Genomic DNA, 27,561 nt, shown 5'->3' with positions numbered 1-27,561 from the left:
AATCAACTCATTTAAAATGAGCAAAAAATCCTCATAAATGACTATTGCCATCAACAGCACATCTATGTGCTGAAATAGGAATTAAGAAAGATTTTCAAAAGCATCAACAATTTTTTTTCATTAAAATCATTTAAACAGCATCTCATATGTGTAGATTGACTGCTTCTTCTGCCTTCTTTTTTTCACATCGTCAATCTGATTTAGATAAATAAAGACACACACATGGCTGCTAATTTTTTCTTCATATTTCTTTTTTTGTTTTAACAGAAGCCACAGAGAGGAAGCAACAATCATGTGTGTACTCATGCACAAAGAAGAAGAAGTGAAAATAAAAATTCGAGAGAGAGTTAGTTAGTTGGAAAGAGAGAGGAAATAAAAGCATGAAGAAGATGAAGCTTTTCACGGATGTATGCGAAAAGCTCAATGTCGCGATGTGTTGATGTTACACATTTAATCTGTTGCTCTCAAATATTATTATTTTTTTTTTGTTGCTGTTGTCACTTTTTTGTGTGTTTTCAACTTTTTTTTTGCTTTGTTTAATGGATGGGTGTTGATGATGTTAGGGTTTCTGTGGGTTTTGGAGGTGTGAATGAGTTTTGTGGATGCAGAATGTGGGATGAAGGGGTTGATGGATGCAGTGCAGTTGTGATATGACGTTGATTACTGTCATATTGAATGCTTTTTATACATTTTGGTAGGAATTTGGGATATGGAACCCGAATAACAACACAAGCCGGCTAATCGATCTGAAATCCGTTACTAGGCCAGCAAGACTTTGGCAAGGTGTCGGATTTAAATTGAATCTAGCATCAAATCACAATTATACCGATCCAAAGACCGCATATTCGATCGATTAACCTGATTTATTCTGGGAACTGTTAAAAAGGTTGTAAAATTTGAGATTTGAACCCTTGATACTGTCAAAAGAAGGTTTCAGATTTTTAATCTGCTGTTTCACCATTTGACCATAGAGACTCTTCTCATGCCTTACCAAATTCGCCTATATTTGCCTTAATATTCACAATCAAACAATATTCAGACACTACAACGCAATAGTGAGTCCACAGAAGCTTTAGAACTCATTTTACAATTTAAATACCATTTATTATCCAACAACAAGCCCACCTCAGTTACAATTTATTACCTAACAAATTATTACACAACATTTATCGATCACAGCAGGCAATCACATTTCACTTATGCTCCTTAAAAAAAAATAATCCAAGCAAACAGAATGAAAAAAATCGAAACGGAAAGACAGTGGAAAAAAAATGTCACAAATAAGTAATCGGAATTGATTTTTGAGAGAGACACAAACTCAATTGTGGAAGTGAAAGGCTGAGGGAGAATCAGAACGGAATAAATCTAAAGTGTGTAAGTAAAAGTAAGGAGAAACCTTTTAAAAACTCCATCCCGGCAACTCATTCCAATTCCTTTATATACCACTTCCTAATAATAATTCTCTTTAGGTTGAGGAGATTAAGATTTTCCACATTTCTGCTCGAATTAAGGTTAAAATTTTGTTCTTAAAATAATCCTTCTCCTACAAAAAATCATCAGCTAGCTCGATGCCTGCTTGTGCTGTATACTCCTTTTTCCGATAAAGAAAAATTATATATTTTTAAGATTTATGGAATGGGGTATTTTTTGGGGTGTGTAAAACTTTTACTCGATCGCAACATCATCAAATGACAATTTTCTCATTAGCGCTTTAAAGTTCGTCATTTTATGAATAAGCAGCATAAAAAAATTGGGAATTTACAAGCAAGTGTTTATGATTAAGGAAGTTTTCTTTTTTTTTGTGTCATGACAAAGTTTTTGGTTCAGCAAGTGATTGTTATTATCTTGAGTACGAAAAAAAAGAACTATAAAAAAAATAAACACAACATAAGTACTTTAATGTTTGTGTACGGAAAGCAGGAAGTAGTAGTAAAAGTTTTTCATCATACACACGATTTGCGGGTTTTTTTACAAGTGGATTTCGCATTATTCTTATGAACTTATTCTCCTTCCTTACAAACTTATCCCCTCCTTCCTAACCTCAGTCTTAGCATTCATCGTCATCAGTTCTTCTACTCCGTTCCTTCCGATAGATTCAAGGAGATTTTGCTTTTAAAGGATTAGCCTTTTCCTCTTTATCCTTCAAAATCTCTTTGACAACATTCACATAAGACGAAATTTAAACAGTTTTTTTTTGTGCTGCTTTTTTTTCTTTCTTCATCTTCGTACAAGCTTTTGTTATATCTAGCAGAGGAAATTCTCTCTTTTTTATCCTTTTTCTGAAACTTTTAAGTCGTTTATTTGAGGATAGAGGATGTGAAAGTTTTTTGTGAGGATATCTGGATCGTCCAGGTGGCTGACTTGGTGATGAATACTATTGTGATCTCTAGCATGCAAGGAACAAGTTGTCAAGATTGCAGTAAAGTGAGCAATACTAAGGAACATGCTCATCTAATGCAATTATGTGAACAAGCTCTCAAGAGCATGTCCTTTGTCTGTAAGTGGACTAGACATTGAGATTGTAAGGAGGTTTAGTGGTTGCTGAGGCTTGAGAAATGAGTGGTTTATTTAGGAAGTGACAAGTTAATTAATAAGCCGACTTAATGATAAGAAATTAAGCTTGACTGACTTAAAGTGAGAGAAACTCGAACTCATGTTGTATCATAGTCGGAGTGGGAATTAGGTGAGATTGCTGGATCCAAGGAAGTAGCCAGAATCTCCCTCTTTTGGTACGCAACTGGGTACATCAGCCTAGTCTAACATTTTCCAAGAAACCATAACATTAATCCACAATAATCAACAATTTTCTAGAAAATGCGCTCCATTCCACAACTCAAATTACTCCCCAACTTATAACATCCTTCCTACATTTTTCCTTTTGTTCATTCGACTTTTCTATCATCAATTATGAAGAGAATGAGACGATGATGACGAAATAAAGGACTTTAGGTTTGAATATAATGCATGCTGGATTTCATCAATGAACTTAAATCTTTCAGTCTCAATATTTGGATGAAGACTTTAAGGGATTAAAGATTTGACTTTTTTCCCTCATTTTTCCTCCTTTTTCTTTTAAATCCTTTGCCATTTCCACATTGTTACTAACTGTTGTTGTTGCTTCTGTTCTACTTTTTTATATCTCTCACGAATGAATATATAAAAGGGATAATTCAAGCACTTAAATACGAAATGTCAAAGAGGCTAAGAAACAATAGTGAAGCAAATTGCAAAAAGCTTATCTTAGGTACGTGCTTAAATCTTTTTGCTCTCTTTGATCATTTTGATTTTATCTTTTTTTTTCATACTTTTTCAATCTGAATTGACATTTTATATGCACAAAAAAATACTTTTTTGTCTTTTTTTTCTTTGAAGTGAGTCTATTTTAAACATTAAAATGCGTTTTTTCTCTTTTTTTGCTCTCTTAATGGATCAGGCTGGATAGAGACAATAAAGGGTAAATTGTGAATAAGGAGGAGGATATTCATTGATGTTTGTGCTGGGCTGGGGAATGCTACTCAGAGCCACAGAGAGAGTAAGTGACGAAATTGTTGCATTTTTGACAATTTTGAAATTTTAAAGAAATTTGAAATTTTGAAATTTTAAATCAAATTTGAAATTTTAATCAAATTTGAAATTTTAAATCAAATTTGAAATTTTAAATCAAATTTGAAATTTTAAATCAAATTTTAAATTTTAAAATTTTAAATCAAATTTGAAATTTTAAATCAAATTTGAAATTTTAAATCAAATTTAAAATTTTAAATCAAATTTGAAATTTTAAATCAAATTTGAAATTTTAAATCAAATTTGAAATTTTAAATCAAATTTGAAATTTTAAATCAAATTTGGAATTTTAAATCAAATTTGAAATTTTAAATCAAATTTGAAATTTTAAATCAAATTTGAAATTTTAAATTTGAAATTTTAAATTTGAAATTTTAAATCAAATTTCAAATTTTAAATCAAATTTGAAATTTTAAATCAAATTTCAAATTTTAAAAATTTTTAAATTTTTAAATTAAGTCCACAATCTCGAAAGTATCCACAACTTGGTAATCTCAACAGATTAACTGCACGATTTATATCTCAACTCATTCATGTAACATCCTCATTCTCCCTTCACATGATACATATTTTACAAGACAAATATTTTTTAAAGTGGAGCACTTAAAGTCCGAGAAAGCATGCACAGTGTCTATAGAATCTATCCATAAACACACATACATATTAATATTCCATATGTAAATAACAGTCTCAAAGATCTGCTCATATCCAGATCTCTCTATTCTCTTTACAAAGAATTAAGCATGTAGTAAAATAAAGGGGTTCAATGTTATGCAATCTGCTCCTGCCTTATGTCTCATGCCTCATTTTGCAAATCTTTTTCGCAATGATTATTCAGACACGCTAAATACTTAAAATCGTTTAAAATATTCTTAGAAATTGTTCGGTACTTCAGGAAGACGAAATGAATTTGCGTAAAAAAGTAAATCGCATAATGAGGAACGTAAAAAGGGGTTAAAATGTGTATAATAACGAATAAAGAAGAGGAGAATAAAGGATTAAGGATTTGTAGCTAGCAGACTTTATGCTCATTCTTCATCATCTCGACTTCTTTTCAAGTACAATTTTTCATCCTCAATGACTTTGAGACTCAAGACAATGAGATATGTATGTTCGTTAAAAGGGATGGAATACAATAATGAATTATAGTTGAAAAATATGAAATTTTTTTAATAGAAAAATTACAACATCAATGACTTAACCCCATTCTCATACTGAGACAAAAGATTGTGGAATTATTTTTAAATGTCTCCTCCTGTGAGATGTGATCCAGGGGTGATCAAACTTTTGTTGATGAATGTGGGAATAATTTTTTGCATTTGCGATTTTGATTTTTGATGGATTTGATGAATTTTGGGAACTGACGGATTTTTAAACTACCATGTTTAGGTGCTAATGTTACATTAACTTGGATAAGGCATTAATATAGCATTGAACCGAGTTGGTACTGTCTTCATTCTTAATCTGAACGATCTGATGTGAATTTGTAACGATTTTCGCTTCGCGGATAAAGTTTGCAATTACAAGCATTGTCAATTGCAAGTCTTAGTCATTCATGTACTTATCCAGAAGGCATACGATGTAGAAAAGACGGAAAACCTGGCCTCAGGTCAGCATGAGTGAAGTCTGAGACAGAATTTTACTGATTCTCAGGGTTAGTATCCGAAAAAGTAACAAAATTGAGCTGATTAGTCTTGAAATTGTCTTGAATCTCATATATCTGTTCCTTGACTTAGCATGAATGTACCAAAGAGCTTAATGAGCCTGTTGAGCTATTTAACCTAGCTTTTTGAGTTACTTCTGCTTCATTTTAGTGACTTGACACTAATTCACCATTAAGTGATTCCTAAAATGTCCAAAATCTTCAGTTTTACCTCCCATCAAAGCAACAAACCCTAACAGATTAAAAGAACGCTTTTAGGTACCGTAATGATAATAATGCATGAAATCATACAACTTGAAAGCATCCTTATTGTCCATTAAAGAAAATTTCATAAAAATTAACTCCAATATCCCAAATCTCTCACAATTCCCAGCTTCACCACCCCTGACTGTTAATACATTTAAATTATATTATAAAAAAGAGTGAGAAAACCGCGCACAGCACATTAGCGATAGCTGCAAAAAATCTTTCAATATTTCATAACGCATAAAATGATATTATTAAGAATTAAATCTAAAAAAGGGGTTGTTGAGTCGCTCACTCACACATACATACACACAAATAAGCGCATATACACAAGAGCTGAGTATAAAATCGAATCAAAATCTGTCGTAAAAGAAATGGAAAGAAGTTTAAAAGGATTAAGAGGGTTGTGATGAGATTTATTCTACCGTAACTGCTAGCGACTAAAATAAAAGACGAAAAAAATTGTTTAAAGACACAAAACAAAAAAATTTTGCAATCATCATTTTTGATTATTAAGGAACTCCACGCTCAAGACAGAGAAGTCTCATGATGTTGTAGTCGAATGGGTTATAAGCAGAAATTGTAATCTCATTAAAATAGCTTTGTCATTATATTTTAATCAATAGGTATTCAAATTGCTTTACCTACCTACTTAAGAATGTATGTTGAAGCCTTAAGATTGTGAAAATCACATGTCATTTACAATTTAATTCATTTTCCATAAGACAATAATTGTATTGACCATTTTCATTTATTGTCTTAATCTCACTCAGCCTATTTTACCTATGAATTTATTATTTTTGATTTGAGGACTCTTCATGTTTGTGTGCTTCTTATATGTTTTATGAAGAAGGCTCAATATTATAATATGAGCTAATGTTGAAGCCATATTTATTGCGAAAATCACTGTTGGAATATTCTAAATGGAAATTTTGCTCATTTGTTGGAATCTTTAGCTGGTTTTTTGAGGGGGTTTGGGGATATTTTGTCTAAAAGTCAGTGTTTTGAGACCTAAACAGAGTATCTGGTTCAGTCAAATGACGAGAAGTATCTGAAATAGTCTACGGTACCGAGGAGCTTTTGCGCTAAGTCATTCTGAGCTTGGATCAGTTCTTAAGCAACAAACTACGAAGCTTGAAGCTGTATTTAGGCTTACACCAGCTTCCCTGGTTACATTCTTGATGCACAGTATGTGAAATTACAACATTAGAATGTTCAACTACTTACTGCGCGATGGTACAACAGATCATCGATCGCAGTTTCGTTGCTATAAGCAAGCCCAACATTATATTGTATTCTATAGTGCGACAGACATCAGAATTTGTTCGAATCCCCATCTTCATCATAGACAAGTGCTAGTCTCAGTGATAATAGCAGTAGCAATTAGGCTTTCCCATCCTGGGATTGAAGTGTATCTAATCCCAGAATTCAGTACATTTCTACTTCTAAATTGAAAACTCTAGTAGCAATGACAGGCATTAACACAAATCTAATGAGCATTTCCAAATTGAATCCCCCCAATCCTTCCAAAAGCGCTTCATCCACACACCAATCCCATTCCCATCCCAACTCAAGCTAATTTTTTTCGGGTACGAGTAAGGAGTTGTTGGATAATTCCATTAGTTCTCTTCTATAAGCAAATATAGTGACTTATAATACAAAGTTGAAGCGAAAAAGACGAAGAAGAGAGAGAAAAAAAAAATATAAAAAGTCAAAAGACACAATAAGACATTAAGTAGGCACCGTAAAGAGTTACAACGAAGAATTTTTTAAGAGCGAATGAGAGTGAGTGAGGAGGAAAAAAAGAAAAAATAATGTAAAGCTGAGATTTTTTTTTTTTGCTTTAATCCAATAAAGTACACCTTGCCGTTGCCTTTCTCTCACTAATCCTATAAGCGTAATGTCGTGATTTCTTACATATACACTTGTGTACGTTTTATTTGTGACTAAAAAACCAACATAGAGACATGAGATATGTGTGTGTACATAGCTAAGTAGTTGGAAGCAGTCGAGCAAAACCAGACTTTTTTTGTAGAAAGAAAGCTAATTGGAGATTATTGATCGCGATTTTCTTCTGAAATGTCTTGAAGAGATTAAAAAGTATGAAAAATTGTCGCGCAAGGATAAAAGGCAAAGACGCCACACTGTCATAGAGTATGGGGAAGAATATAAAAAATTCTCTCTAATGAATTTCAATTGAAATGCTGTTAAGGCGCTGATAATATAAAAAAAAAATTGAAATATTCCGCTATAATTTTATTATCTGTCAATTCACTTCATATTAAAGACGATAAATTTTTTTTTTCATATTCTCGAATGTCTCTGACTCTCTAATAAGTAAGCATAACTTAACACAGTAGCGGATTAGAGAGATTGAAATGACAATGATAATGAATGAGTGAGCGAGACAGAAAATAATCCGAAGTGCGGCATCTTTCATCATCAAACAAAAAATAATAATATGAGACTTTGTTGTAATGAGACATCATCGACTGGTAGAGGTTCTAACTGGTTTTAAAGATAATGCTGAAATTTATTTTCGATTGTTAATCATTGAGATTATTTGGTAAGGAATTTATATTTTAGTGATTGGAGGTTTTTAATAGTTTGTTGACTTTTTGAGGAGATGAAAGTTCATTGAGTTGTGGTTCGTTTAGGATGAAGGCTGTTGGAAGTGTTGTTGATGATTCTGGGTGTTATACTTGATGTCTGAAGGGCACAAGTCAGTTAATCGATCCAAAATTCCTTACAACATAGTTGGGACTCTAGCATGACGCAGGATTCAAATAGAATCTAGAACTAATCAGAATCACAACGGCCTGGGATCAGATTTTTGATCTATTAACCGATTTGAGCTGTTATGGCTCTTAGTATGCCTCCTATCTTACTGCTGAATATACTGAGAATGTTCCAGAATCTCACTAAGATGACTAAGAACACTTTAAATGCTAATTCGATAGAAATATATTCAATTATTACTCAATATACATTATAAATCCCCAAATCTCATCTAGTGCCATGTCCATTGCTCAATTTTGACCATCACTGCACTTCATTACCCCCACCCCATCCAATAAAATCCCCAAAATTATCCTCTATCCCTCAGCATTTTCATGTTGATTAGATTCATCAAAGAAAAGCAAAAAAAATCTCTTTTTTCTTCATTAAACTGTCGATTCTATCAAGTCAAAGCTACTTGCCTTCTTAAAATAATTTCATGCTTGTCAAGAACGAAGAAACGACTTTTCTCAGCTGAACTTTTTTTTTATGTTATTGTTGGCATTTAATAATAATAACGATAACGATAATGAATAAGAATGATGAGGATTGACGAGTGTGCGAGTTGCTTGGTTATTGTGGATTATTCGTCTCTTGAACAGACAATGAATAAGACTCTGCCATGGGTAACATGGAATGTCGAATTTTATTACATTCAATTGTATGTGGTTACTTATCATGGCAGCAGAAAAAAAGGAGGCAGGAGGCATCAGAAAAAAATTGTTGAGTGTATTAATTTAATGCCTGCTTTATGAAATTCTCATCTTATTGCCTTTATCTATTAACTAAGTTCTTTTTTAGCCCATCATAATGATGCTGACATCACAATATATATCTACAGTGTACTAAGTCGATTTTACCCAAAGTATTATGAGAGAAGATTTTCGTTTGATTATTTAGATGAGCAGTAGGAACATTTTCATCCCCACCGCAACACACACACAGATAACAATGTCTCTCTCTATAGCATGTCTATGCGTACGATGAAAATCTAATGAGCCACGAAAACCCATCCTTATTAAATTTTATGAACTCTAATCTTTGAACGTCGCTCGTGCTTCACTTATCAACTGATAATTTGAAACAATTTGTGAGGATTTTCTTCTCTTTCTCTTGCTTTTTTTTTTATTCTGAGCTATCTGTCTATCTATTAGTCAGTCAGTGTATTTATCTATCTATCTATCTCGATGCATAAGAAGATTCTTACAGAGTCGAATGAAATAATAAAAAAAAAATATTTTTTAATCTCTTCTGATCGATATTTTGACCGAAAAGTTGAAACATTTTCGAGAAAATTTAAGGTTGGATGGAAATGGAAGGAGGGGTGAAATATGGAAAATGATGATGAAAATTAGGATTTTTTTTTGGTCATTGAATTGTGACAGGGTTGGGTGAGTTGAGCTGTGATAGGGAAAGGGCATGCAATTGACTCGACATCACATGGTGTCATGGTGGCTTTAAGGTGCCTTGTAAGCATGTTATTCACCAGTTAGGGGGGAATAATTGAGTTTTGTGGTTTAATTTGGAGGTTATTGATGGTATTCCAGCTCAATAAGCATTAAATATTCATTAATAGACTTGCTGCTTTACAAAATATCAGTCAATGCCTAATGCTCTATTCTATGGACTTTATTCAGTTTACCAAGCTAAATTAAGGCCATACCAGGCATATAGCATCCTCAGTGCTTCTTAAAGCATGTTGTACCCCTGCAAACTCAACATTGAATCTCCCAAAGCCAAATTCCTCCCCAAAAAATCACCAAAATCACTCCAATCTCAACTCTGACTCCACAACATCAACAAAAACCATTCACACTTCACCTTAAATGATTTTCACACATTTTTGGACATGCAGAAAATCTTTCTAAAATATCTACATTCTGCATCAGCATGCAAATGATTGATATAAACTTATAGAATTCTCATGAAATTCTTCCAATTGTAAGCTATGCATTGAACTGATGATTTTAAGTTTTATCTGCAACATTTCCTTCAATAAGCTGCTCTGTGTCTTATGAAGAAAAATTGATTGAAAATTTTCCATAATATTCACCTGAGAGAAAATTTATGAAAATTGTTCACAAAGTGTCAGGAGAAGCTTATCCATTCTAATTAGTTCGTATGTCTGAGCATGTCTCATCACAATTTACAAGACAAAGAAGAATATTCTTGGAATAGAAAACTTCTTAAGTTTTCTTCCCAAAGACAAACCGATTAAATTCTTATCAAACTCATTAAATTCTCGAACGACTTATGTCTCAATCATAAGCCGAGTAAGGAGAAATATGAGAAATTTTTTCACATTATTCAGCACAAAAAAAAGATGTAATAAAATTTCTCAATTTTTTTTAAATCCTAAATTGCTTTTAAAACAATTTTTTCTTATTTCACATCCTTTAATGTAGGAAATGCGTCATCATATTGCGATGATGATTGGAAAAACAAATGAAGAATTTTTATTCCGAAAATCCTAAACATCTCGTGTATGCATGTATGTGTATATGTTCCCTGAAATCACTTAAGTTAAACCAGAAAATTAATCCGCATTATTTCCACATAAATTTTTTTTTCGATGGAAATGCTGCTTGATTTTACTGTATTTGTGTGCTGTGAATGAGATTTGTGAGTTATTGGGAGGAATTTTTGTGATTTTTTGAAATATTTTGTAGTTGAAGCTTGAAGTTTTGTAGAGTAAATTTTGGAAGATTGATGAATTCAGAGCTTTAAGTCAAGTTGGTGACTCAAGCTGACTCTACTGAATGCCAAATTCTAGTTCTTTGCCCCTGATGATTTAAAAATTGATCCAATTCTCTTTGATCTTATCCAATTCCGATCCGTTAAAGCCAAAATGATGCCAGTCTATGGGTAACGAAAAAGCAGCAATGGCTTAGTTTTTAGACCGACCCGGGGTCAATTACAGTGATAGTCTAATTGAATTTGGGTGCCTTTTCACTGTTCTAGCCAAATTAACCTGATTTGTGTGATTCGCGACAAAAAAATTGTGATTAGTTGCACAATATTGATATACCCTGGGTCATGCAATGTGTATAGTTGGAGAATTTATCTATCGTCATTGTCAGCTCATCAATCAAACATGGACATATCCAATTTTCCCTCCGAAATTTTCACTCTAATTCCACTAAGCATAAAGTCAAATTTCACAAACTTTTCATCTTAACCCAGCAACAATACAGCGATTATCGAGAAATATAAATTTTATTACAATTCCTCACAAGTTACTCTTGGAATTCCACCGAGAAAAAAATAAGACCACAGATAATGATAATGCCTATATGCGTAAGTACCTCCTCATATCAATTCATCGGAAAGAAAAAAGTAGCAATAATGACGCTGAGAAATAAAATATAAAATAAAGTAGGAAAAGAAAGGTTAAAGTTCATTAAACAATCTGCTAAATCCTACATGTTGTTAACAGTAGATTGAATTTCTGTATACGTATGTAAAGTTTCATTTATAAGACGGCAATCGAAGGAAGTTTTTCATCATCAAGCATTACCATCATACCCTTAATTCCTTTTCGATTTTTTATTATAAAAAAAAATTTTTTTTAAGAAGATTTTCATTTCCAAAAAACTTAATCTCTTCTCTCGACTTTATTCTTTTACGTAAACACAGATGAGGAATTTTGGTTCTTTGAAATACAATGTTGGAGATATCTCGGAGGGGTCATTTGGATGTTATGGGACGGTTGAGGGGGTAAGGGAAGTGTAAGACATCGATACGCATTGAATGCTTGATCATTGGTTCGAAATTAGCTGTTTTTAAGGGATTTGAGGCTATGGACGTGTAGTAAGGCATGATTTAGTTAGGACCTCCTAAATGTCAACCCAAAAAACCTTAAAAATGACCAAAATAGCCATTTTGTAGCCTAAGACACCCAATATTTTCTGTACTACCAAATACCTCACTTATGTCACCTAACATCCGATCAATCCCTTTAGTTTTCTTACTGTAATCTTACACACACACACATACACACATATTTAGGAAATAATTTTATTAATTTTAATCATCAAAATGATTATTTTCAGGTAGTTTTTGTTGTATAATAAATAAAGAGAAAATTCTTATACTTAATATAAATACATATTGATGATTATATCAAGATTTATATCATAAGACACACACGCACACATACGTAAACATACCAATATTATATTTTAAAATATTCATTATAAGAAGATCTCAAGTTGAGAAATTTTCTCTCAAACTCTGATAAGAGATTATTGGTAAGAAGTAGAAAATAAGGGAGGGGGAAATTTTGTTAGAGATAGATGAGGAGATGATAGGTGTTTACTCATTTCCTAAAGGTATTAAAAGTATTTTAGGTTCAAGAAAATTTCCATACTGTCCGAAAAGGAAGGAAAATTATTTTCCATAACAATAATGATGATTATGATTGAGAATGGTATATGAAGATTGGTCAAGAAAATAATAATAACCTTTTTTTGAACCCCTTCCCCCATCCCCCACTTTACAAAATGTCTTAAGGAACCTCTAATTAATATCTCTCCCTTCTCGGACTTTTCTGATGATTAAAATTCACCTTTTTGCTCCCAAAAATATACAAATAACATGTGTGTGCATAGAAGGATTATGGACGACCGTAATGCCCATCCTCTTATACTTTTATTTTTCATAATTCATGTGCTCATTTTGATGGGAAATGATCATTTGTGGATGGGAAAGTCTTGCTATGTTGTAAGGAGATTTCAAGAAGACATCAAGTGAAAAATGCCTCAGATAAGATTTATTCTTTGTTTATTTAATTTATTTATGGCAATCCAAAAAATGTTTGAATATTGACTTCCGCGCTGGTTAGGGTTTGATCGTTTGGATTTCACAGGCTTGATTGGAATCATGAAGTCTTATTTTAGCTTGATTTAACTCTTTTGATATAACTGGTCCCTTTTGGACTTCACTGAAGCCCTTTAGACTTCACTGAAGCCCTTTAGACTTCACTGAAGCCTTTTAGACTTCACTGAAGCCCTTTAGACTTCACTGAAGCCCTTTAGACTTCACTGAAGCCCTTTAGACTTCACTGAAGCCCTTTAGACTTCACTTTTAGACTTCACTGAAGCCCTTTAGACTTCACTGAAGCCCTTTAGACTTCACTGAAGCCCTTTAGACTTCACTGAAGCCCTTTAGACTTCACTGAAGCCCTTTAGACTTCACTGAAGCCCTTTAGACTTCACTGAAGCCCTTTAGACTTCACTGAAGCCCTTTAGACTTCACTGAAGCCCTTTAGACTTCACTGAAGCCCTTTAGACTTCACTGAAGCCCTTTAGACTTCACTGAAGCCCTTTAGACTTCATTGAAGCCCTTTTGACTTCATTGAAGCCCTTTGGAGCTCTTCGAATGTCTCTGCATATACTCTACCAACCAGGAAGTTCAATCACCCTCAACATCATCCAGTTTATTCACATTCTTCATATACATATTCAGCAAGCAAAAAGATGGTTGAATGTGTGAAGTTTTTAAGGCTAACTAGCTACAGAGATGATGTTGATGGGAAATGGAAGGAAAGGGAGTAAAATGGAAGGGAACATGTGAATTGAAGTAGCATGTTTTATACTTAAGAAGGGCTTTTGCTTCTCGAAACAAATCCGCCTGCTTGGATGCTTTAATCCTGTTAGACTTTGATACTATTTCTACTCCTTCTACTCCTCCTCGAACTATATGCTCACTTCCATCTACACAATATTTCGATGGCTAAGAGCTATCTTGTGAAAATCTTACAATCTCATTGCTGCTGCTCAGCATACATAAATGTATCATCATATTACTCTTTCTCTCTCTCTCTCTTTTTCTTCAAATGCTATACACACATCTTCAATACACTAAATCTCTTTATTTTTCCTCTTCTTATTGTTGTACTTGAGCATCAGCATCAGCAGCAGCAGCCAGCCAGCCAACAACAGTGGAAAATTTTAAAACTTTTTGAATATTTATGTTTTCGTAAAGCTGATATATGCTGCTCTATATCGGATAGCCATTTCTTATAATTTTCTTAACTCCTTCTTTTTTTTTCTTTACATTCTCATCTCTCCATCTCGTCTCGGTTGCTGGCTCAATGTATATACAACAATATATCATCATTGCCATATTGTATTGTATATCTTAATGGTTTTGAAAATCTTTCGAAATCTTGTTGAAGGCAGAAACAACATGCTAAGACGTAAAAACACACACATGAATCTTGCATAAAGAAATTTAAAGGAAGAGACTGGAATATGGAGAGGAATTAAGTTGAACAGGATTATTTATCAACTCACACTTTTCATAGATATATTTCCTTTTAAAATCTACATATGTATGTAAATATCACACATTATTTCTTGGGGGATTGTTAATGGGTTGTGTCGACTTGATGGGGCCCCTCCTTCGGGGGATCAATCCGGAAATACACATGGGGTCAATGGTGTGTCTCAGTCTTTGTGACTCAAACGTCAGACTGGATTTTGCCAAATTCTACTCAAATTCAGTGTGTCTTTCGGAGGTCATCCAAACTTACACTTTATGGGCAGTCATACCAACTGTTCTAGTCCAGCTGTTCAGTCCAAGTAGACTAGACCTTCTCCACCGTCACTCAACATCCATCCAACCCCCCCAATTCCCCATATTTGTATTGAGTAAAACCTTAAAACATTTCACTTTAACTTCAAAACTTGATTTTGATTGTGAAAATATACAGAAATTCAAGATGAAAATAAATGTCTTATTGCATGAGGAAGAGATGAAGAGGATGGTGTGAGTGGGTGTAAGGAAAAGGATTAGGAGATACAGCAGCAGAGAGAAACAACAGAAAATGTTTCATTCATAAAAGACAATTTTCTTATAGACAGTCTCATGATCTCTATTAGTCTTGATTTTTTTATATTGAAAAATCATGTATCGAGGTAAATTACATTACTGATGATGTGATGGGGGTGAAATTAGCTGTGGCTTGGCATGGGAGGTATTCTTGGATTTGGATGATTTTGTGATAAGTAGAAGGAATGGGACTATAATGGTGAAATAGCTCATAGGTCTCAAAATTAGCTTCAACAGATCTCTAAGCACCGATCACCAAAAATTCATCCTAATCAGTCACAAAACTGCCAAATAAATCCCAATTTTAATCCAAAATCATTCATTTCACCCTTAAAATTTTGTTTCCTTCAGCAATAACCAAATAAGAATATTTCTTATTCATTAAAATCTACACTCAACAATAATCTCATAAACCATCAGAAAATCCTCAAAATCTTGAATCTTGCTTCAACTCGACAACAACAGCAGTAGCTAGCAACAACAACAAACAAAAGAAAAAAAGGGTTAACAAAAATTTTATTTTAAAATCCATTCGTTCCATGCTTGATGCAATTACATTAAATATATTTATTATAATTTTAAGTTTGAATTGTGAGACTAAGTTTGCTCCCTAGTTTTCATATTTACATCAATTTTTTTTTAATCCATCAACCAAATGTGCTCGAAAATCTTTGTACATATGTATGTGTGTACAGCATATAGCAATAAAAGTGATTTATTTGATTAAGGAAGTAAAATTGTAAAATATTGTAAAGAGAAGAAAATTTTCTTTAATAAGTATAAGAGGATTAAAGAAAAACGCGAGAGCTTAACGTTGCAGTTTTACAGTGCTGTGACTTTAAAATGAGTTCACATGTGTGCATAATTTGTATTTGAATATTATCGAAGAAATTTTTTTTTTAATATATTTTAAGAAATGAAATGAGATTTGAGGAGGTAAAATTTTGTTATGCTGTATATTGAGACACAAATCCGATAAAATATATTGAAAAGTCACAAAACGTATGCGAAGCTTAATCCTTTTTTTGTATCAATAGCAAATTCCTTAATGATTTTGATTTTGAAGTGCCTTAATTAAATATTTCATGGAATTTACATTCTTAATATTTTGATAATTATTGTGAAAATTAAGCTAATTAGTTCCTTTCAATTATCACTTATTCATTAATAAATAAGCTTGAAGTTTATCAACAAATCCAACTATTTTTACGATTGACAAAATAATTTTTCATTGAAGTAAAATTTTCAAAATATTTTTTCATATGTGTTGGTGTAAATGCATCAATTTTTAATCCCTCCGACAATTTTTAGAATTAAGAATTAAGCACATTATATTAATTTTCAGTAATTTTTAATCATCTCCATCCAAATAAAGTTTAATATATTTTTTTCACTACATTATTTTAATTCAAATGTTGATTTATATTCAGCTACTGAAAATTTCAATTTTTGTGAGCTAGAAAGAGTTCATTTAATGAGCTTATTATGGACATAAACTCAATTTTTTTTTTATATTCATGTCCACTTCATTATTATTATTTTTTGGCTATTTAAATTAATTAAAAATTATCAATATAATTCGATGTTCATTTCATATTTGATGGACGGTTATTAGCGTGGTGGATAAATCTCTTCAATTTTTGATGTTATTATTGGTATAGATTTGGTAATTAGTACATTTAGTAGGTGTGGATTTTTAATATTAATTTTGGCTTCATTTTGTGCTGAATTGAGGGAAATTTATTCAGTAATTTAAGGATTTTAGGAAATTTTAAGGAACTAAATCTACAAAATTGTGTGAATTTCAGTCAAAATCTCTAGTTGCTAATCCCAGAGCTCGAAATGGACTCAAATTTTGTATTGACAATCGATTCAAGTCAAAAAGCTCAAAGTCGACTTAAGTTTGAGAGCTCGAAGTCAACTCGACTCCATACAAAGCCCAACTCAACTTCCAGTTCTGGTTAACCCTTAGTCCCCGACCAACCATCTCAACACACCTCATCACACCCCAAAAAACCGCCCTAATTACCAAAAACCTATTACCCAACATTTCCCAAATCTAATTCAATTCAAATCAGGCAACTCAGAAGATTTGCACAACAAGAGAATAAAACACATAAATCCACAAAAAATAGCATTAAAAGAATTGTTCACGCGACCCAAAATCTACATTCGCATACAACAAATTTCATTCATTCACATCTACACACACACACACACATGCTGAATATCCATAGAAAAATATATAAAATATATTTCACAATAAACATATTCGTAGCACATTAAAATAAATCCATTGAATCGTTCAACTGATGGGATTAGAATAAATCCAGATAAAGGGATAAAAGAATTCCCTTCGTTCCCAATGCACACAAGCGTGTGTATATGTGTATATGTAGCTGTATATTTTCAAAATAATAATAACAACAGTGGCAGCAGCTTGTTAAAAAAAAATCGGTTCCCTCATACATTTATTTATTAGATAGAGTTTCCGTTTCATTGTCGTTCGCACACTCATTGTTGTTTTGTGAGTAAGAGTGCAGATCCCCGCAACTTTTTATATTTTTTTTGATTTCTTATAAAAAGTCTGTCTTTATTTTCTTTGACACTAGAGTCGGATGAAGAATGATTCAATATGAGCATGTGATTTAAACAATGGAAAGAATCATGATGATTCTAATGAGAAGGAAGAAGGGAGATGATTATAAAAGATGAGTGAGATGTTGATGAAATGATCAAGGTGTAGACACTGGGTTGGTTGGTGGTTAAAGGATAGAATGGTGCCTTAACAGACAACCTCACAGACCATGATGATAAGCAGCCAAAAAAATCGGACTAATGATTATAATCAAATATAACCAAAATTATTGAGCATGTTCAATTTTCTAAGCATACACCTTGTCTTTTTAGGGGGATTTGGGTGTAGTGGAATCATGGGTATTGAGTCATATGTAGGCAAATCTGCTGATATAAGATTAAAACCTCGGTGATCGACCTGTTAGACAATAACAGCTTAACTGATTAAATCAATCGTTTATGAGTAAGACATCAAGATTAACAAGCTCCACTGGACAGAACATGTTGTTCAGATACCTGAGCAAGCTCCTTTGAACAAGATCTTTAAGTCAAATTTTATTGATGACAAACAAGCTCGAGGAATGGCCAAGAACTCATAGAGAAAAGCTTTACATTTGATATTGGTAATTGGAAGACGGAAGCCAGCAATAGAGCCAGTTTTAGGAGACATATAAGGAAGATCATGGATCAACATTAATACTCGACGAGCAGTATAGTAGGTCAGTAGTAAGTTGTGAATAAGTGAGCTAGATTCTCACCAAAATCCCGATCTCTCATGCAACTTAGATCTCAATGAACTAGATACTCTTCTAAAAAAATCCAAAAAATTCTCTAGCTTATCTCTAGCATCCCATCCTTGACATCAATTCATCAAAAAAACGTTCCCATCTTCACTAAATTCTGAAATTGAATGACGACCACTTTGCGTTATCTACAGTCGATCATATACACACACACAAATACAAGATATAATAAAATTTCAAAAAAAAGTAATTTTTAATCCATTACACAGAATAAAGGGAATTTTACTCCTGGATGGATTTTATAAAGGATAAAAATTTCTGCTATTATTGTTGCTTACGCTATAAAGAGACTCATCGCTTTATTATTTTCAAATAATCTATGATATTTTTTTGAAAAAATAATAAAAAAATTTTTGTAGTTGTTTGTGATAAATTTAATATGGGATTAAGGCAGCATAAAAAGTGAAAGATAAATTTTATAGTGATAGCGATTCTCGTCTACATCCACAAATGTATATACACGAGACTATTAGAAGGGTATAATTATTGCAATAGAATTAATTAGAGAAAATGAAATGCATATTCATCCCTTCATGATAATATATAATCCCCTTATTCGCTTTGATTTCTATTAAATGAATTTAAATCTTTTTTTTTTTTATACCATCTATTGCTATATGTCGATGAATAATAATATTTTTTTTTTTATATTCTAAAATATCCTCAGCAATAGAAGCATTTATTGCCATCACAACTATCAAATTAAATCTATATAGAATATTTTTGGATCACAACGACGATGATGATGATGATGAAAATTATTTGTGGAGGACGATTAGTAATCCATCAATTCAATGAGTGATGTGCATACACATTTTTTATATGTGTGGGGGGTGCGTGTTGTGAGAAATATTTTTGTTGTTATTAAATGCCTCTAACTGTTAAATCCATACGTGTATGCATTTATTGAATGTTTATATCTCTCCTCCAAAAAAAAAAAAAGAAAATTTTTTATATTCCTGTTCCGAATAATTTCTCATGACTGCCTCTGTTGCTGCTGTATCTCTAAAGCTCTAAATCGATGACGACGACACAATAATCCAATGCCTATGGACTGTCCATCAAATGCATTTCCGATATATATATAGATATATATATATTTTTTACTGCTAATGCTTTTCTACTGCTATATGCTACTCGCAAATCCTTAATGGCAAATTTTTTGTCGCTTTTGCCAAACAACATATTCAGTATGTGTGGAAAAAAATATGTGCGTGTATACAAACACGCTCCTCGTTAATCTATTGAATTTCAAATTCAAATCCGTTTAATGCTTAACTATTAGGCTTAGGCTTGAACGGGCCAGTAGCACAATATAGCAGTAAAATATTTTTTTTTTTTTCAAATGGCATGGAAAAAACGACTATGGGGGGATTTCTAAAACGACATTGAACAATGGGTTTTTGGAGGAAAAAAAAAAAATTGTTAGAGTAGCGGAGACTAAGAGTTGAGACTGTGACAATAAATCTATTTGCGAATAACACATATTTTATGATGCAACAACAACAATAATACATTGGATATATATTCCTAAATTATTCGCGAATGGTCATTGAGTATTTTTTGGACTGTGGACAAATATTTAATTTTTTTTTTATGTATGCATTTATGCTACATATTCTCTAAATTTTGTTAGACAAAAATTGAGAATTAAAAAGAGGTGAGTAAATGAATATATTTTTGGTACGCGTACGATGAAGATAACTGCTTGGTGCAGCACACATCAGTAGTTGCCTGGCTTTTTTTTTATTATTGAATATTTTTCAATCTGTCGCGTTGCGGACGAGTTGTTGCTCCACGGTAAAAAATTTATTGATGAAGGCTTTAGGAATACTTTTGCCAATGCGATTTTAGCAACTGATTTTTTTTTCATCAGCTCCGCTTCTCTTCATTTATTTGCTCAATACCTTTTTATTATGCGTATGCGTTTAACACCTCTATATAAAGTTTTCTGTCATCAGCTTTATGTCGCGCGACTTTTTTTTTGCACTACCCCCTTCCCACTTTGGAGCTTCATTCTAAATTCTAATAATATTGTATGTATGTTGATGCCATAAAAAGGTGCAAAAATGAATCAAAGTGAAATGCTTTTAACAGGCCTAACATCCTCCTCACACAAATGACATCTACATTGGACATACAAAAATTGATAATTAACATCACATAGATCTCAGTGGTCAGCGCGAGTTCTAGGTTTTTATAGAAGATTTAAATCCTTTTTTCGCGGAAAATTGCTTTCTACAGCACATTCGTACTGATGACAACGCGCGAGGACAAATTGCAATTTAGATTTTCGTATAATCAATCACATTATGGTGTGTTGTCTGTCTGTCTAACAGTTGAGGGACTCACAACTATATTCGACATAAAAGTTTTTAATATATATATTTTCATCGTATCTAATTTAGAGGATCAGTGTTGTTGCAAATGTATTTGATAAGCTGCTGATGGAAACAACAACAACAAAAAAAGGAATTTTTCGTTTCTACTGCGGCGAAAATATTTTCAAATTTTATGCTATTCGCGAGAAAAAAAAAGAGCTTGTTTCTCTCCGATATGTAATCCTAATGTAAATAGGATACGATAAAATTTATGAAAATTATTTTTGTTGTAAAATATAAAAGGCAACAGATTGAAATGCATTTTGTTTCGATGTCACATACGTATATATACATATTCTATGGAATTAGAGATTGAAAATTTTCCACAATGTCTCTATAACGACTCATATTGCTGTAGTTGGTGATGAATCTATGTATACAAATATGAAAAAAAATAAAGGCATAAGCAACAGTCAACAACAAAACTATTATCACAATCACATGCTTATATGAATGTTTATCATATCATAAAAACAGGCAATATCAACAGGATCCTGATCCTCTCCCCCAACCTCCTCTTTTCATACTTAAAATAGGAATTTGTTTTAATATTTTTTTAACTCGACATCTTCTCAGAGTAGCTGCAACAATTTGCTTTAAAAACTTTTATTATTCTTTTTTTGTGTGTGACATACAACATGGCATTGACAAACAGTCTATTTGTATTTGTTGGATATATTTATATGTATTTGAGAACGATGATTGCAGATTTTCATGGATTTACTCAACTGAATGTTTTTTCTCTTTCTCTCTAATCCTTTTCAGAGGGATTTGGAAAAATGCTTTTCCTTCTTATTCTTCTCGTCTTTTTAGAAGATTTCCATTTCATATACATTTGGGAATAAGTACGAGATGCTATATCGAAAAAATTTTTCTTCTTCCTTTATTTTGACTCAAAATACCCCTTTTTTATGTACATGAATCTCAATCTTTATCTGATGTTATTGCCTCCATTATTGTCAGTGTGATTGCATTTGATTTTTTCTTGGATGTAGTGTGATTGTTAATGATGGTGTTAAATGAGTTAAGATGTTGGATAATGAATGGAGATGGGGGGGATGGTGGGGTCTGTAGATGTGTGTGAATGACTTGACTTTGCTGATTGTTTTAATCCCTTTAGGCAAGATTTTGTTTAGACATTCTAATTTTGTGGTAAGAGACTTGATAAAATTGCTTGAAGGAAATGGTCCCGGAGGGCACATGGAGTAGAATAACTTGACACCAGGCCGATGTGGTGAGATTTGACACTTTGTATACTATGTGTGCGTTCTAGGGGTGTTGATGCTGTTGTATGAGTTCTATATCTGATTAAGGGCGATTCTTCATCTTACCCTGACACCTTAGATCGACCTTAGGTAGTAAACTATTCACCATGCCTCAACCGAACTCCCCATATGATCATCACACCTTCAACACCTTCCATTTAATAATAAAATTCATAAACTCCTATCAAATGTCCACAACAACAACTATCACACTACATTGTACCACAATATAACTAATCCCATATCCCCAGCATAAATTGTTGCATCAATTCTCTCCATATTCTCAATAACACACATTTGCATCTTACACAACATCTCCATCCTCAATCAAAACATCCTCTTGCTCTACTTTTCAATTTCCTCAACATTTTCTTCATCCCAAAAGAAAAAAAACTGCAACAAAGTCGCAGTAATATTCAAGTTTAAGTTTGTCATTCATTTAAGCGAAATTCATACAAAAGCTCACACAAGAAAACACACACTTTATTTCCCTTCCATCTCTTATCCGAAGGCTAAACTCTTTGATCGATGAGTTTCATTGTGTAAAAAGTGTGACATGAATGGGAAAAAGGAAACGTGTAACTGAGTTGGAATTTAAGAAAAAGGAATGAAATAAACACAGACAAAGAGCTGAGCTGAGATGAGATGAGAGAGAGCTAAAGATGGTGGAAGGGATGGGGTGGAGGAAAAAAAAGTTTAAGAAGACGAAGAATGAAGAAAAGATTTATTGTAACTTAGATCGGAAAAATGCCGGATTAGAGAAACTGGGACAAAATAAATCCATAATCTCTATCGAGAAAATCGTTTTTTTTTTTGTGCTTCACATTACTGTTTGTGCTTCTGTTGCCGTTTTTTTTTGTGTCGTGTCGTATGTATGTCTTAAAGCGTGTGTGTGTGTGCGAATTTTAATCTTCACATGTATATATATATGCTGCTGCCGTCTTCTATATCTATCCATGTTTTTTTATATGTATAAATTCGTATGTTGATATCAACGTGTCTCTCTCACAATTTTCCATTGTGTTTGCTTTGGATTTAAGGGATTACTGACATCACATAATACAAAACATTAGCTATACCCCGCACATTCACTTTAGTCGTCTCTTATATATGGATGGGATATATGTCTGTATATATTTTGTATGAGTATAAAACCCATTTTTTGGATTTCAGGAAATAACTCAAAAAAATCCTCTCCTTCCCCTCCTTCTCCTTCATCCATCCATTTATCCATCCATTTCGGAATCAGATGTATTTTCATGATAAACTCTCAACCTCACACTCACTCACTCACTCACTCTCATTTCCTCATCTTAAAGTAATATGTATATAAAATATACTGGTATGAATACCGCGTTAAGAATGACATATTGACGGAGACTGGGTGATTGACTGATTTGGTATTGTTGGCATTCAGATGGTCAAAAGTCAGAGAATTTGAATTATAGCCAGTGAAGCAGTCAAGCAGTAAGAGATTCTAGGAATCTGTGAGTAAGATAGTCAGGAAGTCAGAGAGTCAGGGAGTCAGGAAGTCAGAGAGTCAGGGAGTCAGGGAGTCTCAGGGAGTCATGATGTATAGGAGTCTCAAGGAGTCAGGGTGTCAGGGATTTCACGGAGTTCAGGGAGTCAGGGAGTCAGGGAGTCAGGGAGTCAGGGAGTCAGGAAATCAGGGAATTAGGAAATCAGGGAGTCAGGGAGTCAGAGAATAAAGCAGACAGACAGTCTGACAGTTAAACAATTAGACAGTCATGTAGTCCGGCAGAAAGACATCATCAGACAGCAAGTCAGTCACTCACACTCCCAAACCAAAACATCATCCAAGACTGATCAACGTCGGCTATTATATTACCAATAAAAATATGTATAGATGACGTAACATAAAAAATGCGAATGAGATCCGAAAGCGAGGAGATTACGATTATCCCTCAAGCATTATGCATGAATAAATTCCACATTAAAATCCCTAAAAATGGAAAATCCAATTCGTCGAGAGAGAATAAAGACTAACTGAATAGAGAATTTTTTTTATTCATCATCATCAGATTGATATATATTCAGTAGCAGCAACAACAAAAAGGGATTGAGACTTTAGGATGATAAATTTTAATGCGAAAGGGTGATTTTTATTCTATCTGTTGTGATTTTTGTGCGTTTTTAACATTTTTTTGGTGTATGTAATTGTAAAATATTTCATAGTTTTAGTCAAGAGGGGATAGATAATGACGATAATTCCTTGCTGTTTCGAATGTCAATTGTAAAATGAGATTTTTTTTGAAATTTATTTTTTCAGGTCTCTTTTGTTTGATAAATGATTGCAATTTCACGTCACTTAAGTATGATAATTATTAATCATTAAATAAAATGGTTGATATTCAGGTTGTGTTCATGTTTTTTTTTGGAGAATTTTTAATAGTTTAATTAAATGTAATTATAGCGTTAGATGTATTAATTTTTATAAGATTGATGGGCTTCGTTAATTGTTTTTGGAATGTTCGATGGATGCATGTCTGAGGCGTAGCTTGATTGAGAATTTTCAAAAAAGGAAGGAGACCTTCCAAACACAGACCAACCCAAACTTCCCCCTATCTCTCCCTATATGCACCTCTGCTGCATGTCCTTAGGCAATTGGCAAGTGAATGTCACCGATAGAGCCTGCTTCAGGCGACACGGGCATGGGGGATTATTGACCCCAATTGATCTGTACGACTATCACAGTAAGAGGATCCTCAGTACAATTTTGCAGATAAAATCATCCAAACCTCCATTCATTCAATACAAGATCAACCATTGATCTCCAACCATTCATCCATAACATCAAAAATTCTATCAAAAAATCAAAATCTACTCACAGTTCATTTTCGACACATCAAAATCCTTCCTCTCAATCGATGGTGACGGTAGAATTTTCTCTGGACCATTAATATGACTCGGGAATTGCTGATTATGATTATTATTCATACCATTATTATGTGGATTATCGCCAATATGATGATTTAATTTCTCATTTGACGGTACGGGTGTTGATGTAAATTTTGAACTGGACAATGATGAATTCATATCACCTGCTATATTTGGATTTTCACTTCCATCACCTGAATTTATATGTATTGGTGTTTTTGAACTTGATCGCGAATGTGAATGTTGACCATCTGCTGTTGCTGGACTTCTTAAACTTTCACATTGACGTTCACGATTATTGCCAGGTGGAGATCCCGATTGTTCTTTTTTCGGTGTTTTAGGTCGGGTTAGTGCTAAAGCTTGTGTCTGTAACGGGATGAAAATAAAATTATAAATTAATGAAAATTGTAACAATTTATATAAAAAGTGATGCAAATAAATCGTTATTAACAAGGCAAGTAGCAAGCATCACCCACAATATTAATGAACATCATGTCGTATAAAAAGAATATAAAAAAATTTATTCAGTCAAATGTCAACGTTTTGTGAGTGATTTTTTTATGTGCTTCATTTGAAGATTAATTTATGTGGATTTAAGCAATTGTCAAGTTGTTTTTTGTGTTTCGAGGGTACGGAGAAACAGAAACAACAAGTGCAAGTTATTGCACTAACATCACTAATATCTTCTGCTTTGTATCAACCTCGTACACAAAAAAATAACAATTTATATAGTCGTATTTTAAATAAAGTCTAGCACGCGATTCATGGCTTGGGGTTTTCGCTTTATTGAATTTATGGTTTTTTATTTCAAATTTCAATTGAGTGATTTATGAAAATTTTATTTCATTTCTTTTTCTTTTTCCTTTCTTTTTTTTTCACTTCATGAGAAATTCCTCTAATTTATGATTTAGATTATTGTGTCATTGTGCGCGCACTTCATTAATGTTCATTTAATATTCTGCCCTGGCTTTACTTCTTTCTCATATTTTAAAACTTGTGCTGCTGTGGAAAATTGTTATCTGAACTTTTCATTTACATTTTAAAAAAATTTGGAGAGAAAAAATTTCTAGTTTTTTAATTTAATTCCATAAATCATTAGAGTTTTGACAGTGCCTTTCACAACAAAATGAGATGCCTTGAATTGAGAGATTAGCCAAAAGGTATGAAATGAAAATTTTTTCTTTTACTTCCTTATCGTTTCGCGAAGAGCGAAATAAAGTTTTGATGCTGCTTCTTTTGTTTTAACATAAGAAATATTTTTTTTGTGTTGAGAATTTAGAGGTGAAGAAGAATAACTGGAAGCTGAATGGGTGTCAGTAAATATCATTTTTTGGACCCTTGTGGTGGAATTGGGATGGAATTTATTGGAATTTGTCATGAAATTGTGAGAATTTAGGTATATTTAGGGAAGATCATTCAAAAATGCAAGCCTGCAGACTTGGACGAACTATAAGGTACAGTCGAAAACTACAGACCTCTCCTACATTCTAGAGAGTGTCCTGCTCTTGAATTTATGAAATTCCAGGCCTTCCATTCTTGCCCGAGCAAAAATTTTTAGATATCGCTATAGAAAGCAGTTGCGTGCTCATGTAGTGTAGGTACTAAGCCATTTGGCTTGAATTAAGTGTGGTAATTGATAGGCAACATGCTTTGATACCAAAGAGAATCATTCCTAAATAGCACAAGTTGATTAATCGTCCCAAATTCTCGGACTAGGTCAACGTGACTCTAGTAAAGCTCCGGATTTAAACCGATTTGTACTATTCAGTGGTGTTATAGTCATGCCGGTTAGGGTTGGATTTTTGATTAATTAACCGATTTATGTTATTTGAATTTGACATTATTTAGTCAGTAATTTATCAGATCAGTGGTAAAATTGAACTTTTTAAGCCTCGTTCCATTTAATTCCATAGAAACCCTAATTTTGGAGTGTATAAATTTCTACTGTCATGACGGGTCTTGACGGGATTGTATCCTGTCCTAGACATAAGATATAGAGAAGAAGTCTTTCCATTTAAGTCAAAAAACCATCCAAAAATCCCAAAATATCATCACCAATTTAATTCACACAATTCATCCACAAGGAATCAACCCAAACACGACAAAATACAAAAAATCATAAAAACAGTCGCGAGTATCAGTAGCTCAAAAAAAAAAAATTATTAATAAGAAAATTTGTTTCCATTTCACATCGTCTCCTAACTCATTTCTCTAACTTTATGACATTATTTTTTTTTTTGTTGGAATTATCGTTTTCTCCACGACTGAATGACAAACAGTGAGAAGATCAAATAAGAAAGATTAACCGTGAATATATATATATTTATATACATCTACATTAAACTTTAAAATGCCGCGCGCAAAATATGAGAGATGATGAACCGAAAAAAAATAAAATAAGAAAGATAATTTCGCACTCAATAAAAAAACTTTTATAGATCATAAATGTTTATTATTATGACTTTTCTCGGCATTCTCGCAAATTCCGGTGACGATTTGGAGTAAAAAAAAAAATTGAAAATTCCTTTTGGCTGCCTTAACACAGATTAACA

At 32.8% G+C, this 27,561-nt stretch overlaps 1 protein-coding gene across 1 annotated transcript in view; it reads right to left on the bottom strand.

Moving 5' to 3' along the window:
- The window catches only part of dve (SATB1_N and homeodomain domain-containing protein dve), a 77,439-nt gene that overhangs the window by 10,341 nt on the left and 39,537 nt on the right, over positions 1 to 27,561 (bottom strand). The window contains exon 2 of the mRNA XM_070645201.1: positions 24,961 to 25,375. Within this exon, the coding sequence (XP_070501302.1) occupies positions 24,961 to 25,375 (415 nt within the window). The remainder of the gene's footprint in view (positions 1 to 24,960; positions 25,376 to 27,561) is intronic.

Source organism: Chironomus tepperi, unplaced genomic scaffold, assembly GCF_022539635.2.
Source record: "Chironomus tepperi strain 1889 unplaced genomic scaffold, CSIRO-AGI_Ctep_v1 contig_353, whole genome shotgun sequence".
In the NCBI taxonomy this organism is placed as follows: domain Eukaryota; kingdom Metazoa; phylum Arthropoda; class Insecta; order Diptera; family Chironomidae; genus Chironomus; species Chironomus tepperi.
This window is presented reverse-complemented; position numbering and strand designations above follow the sequence as displayed.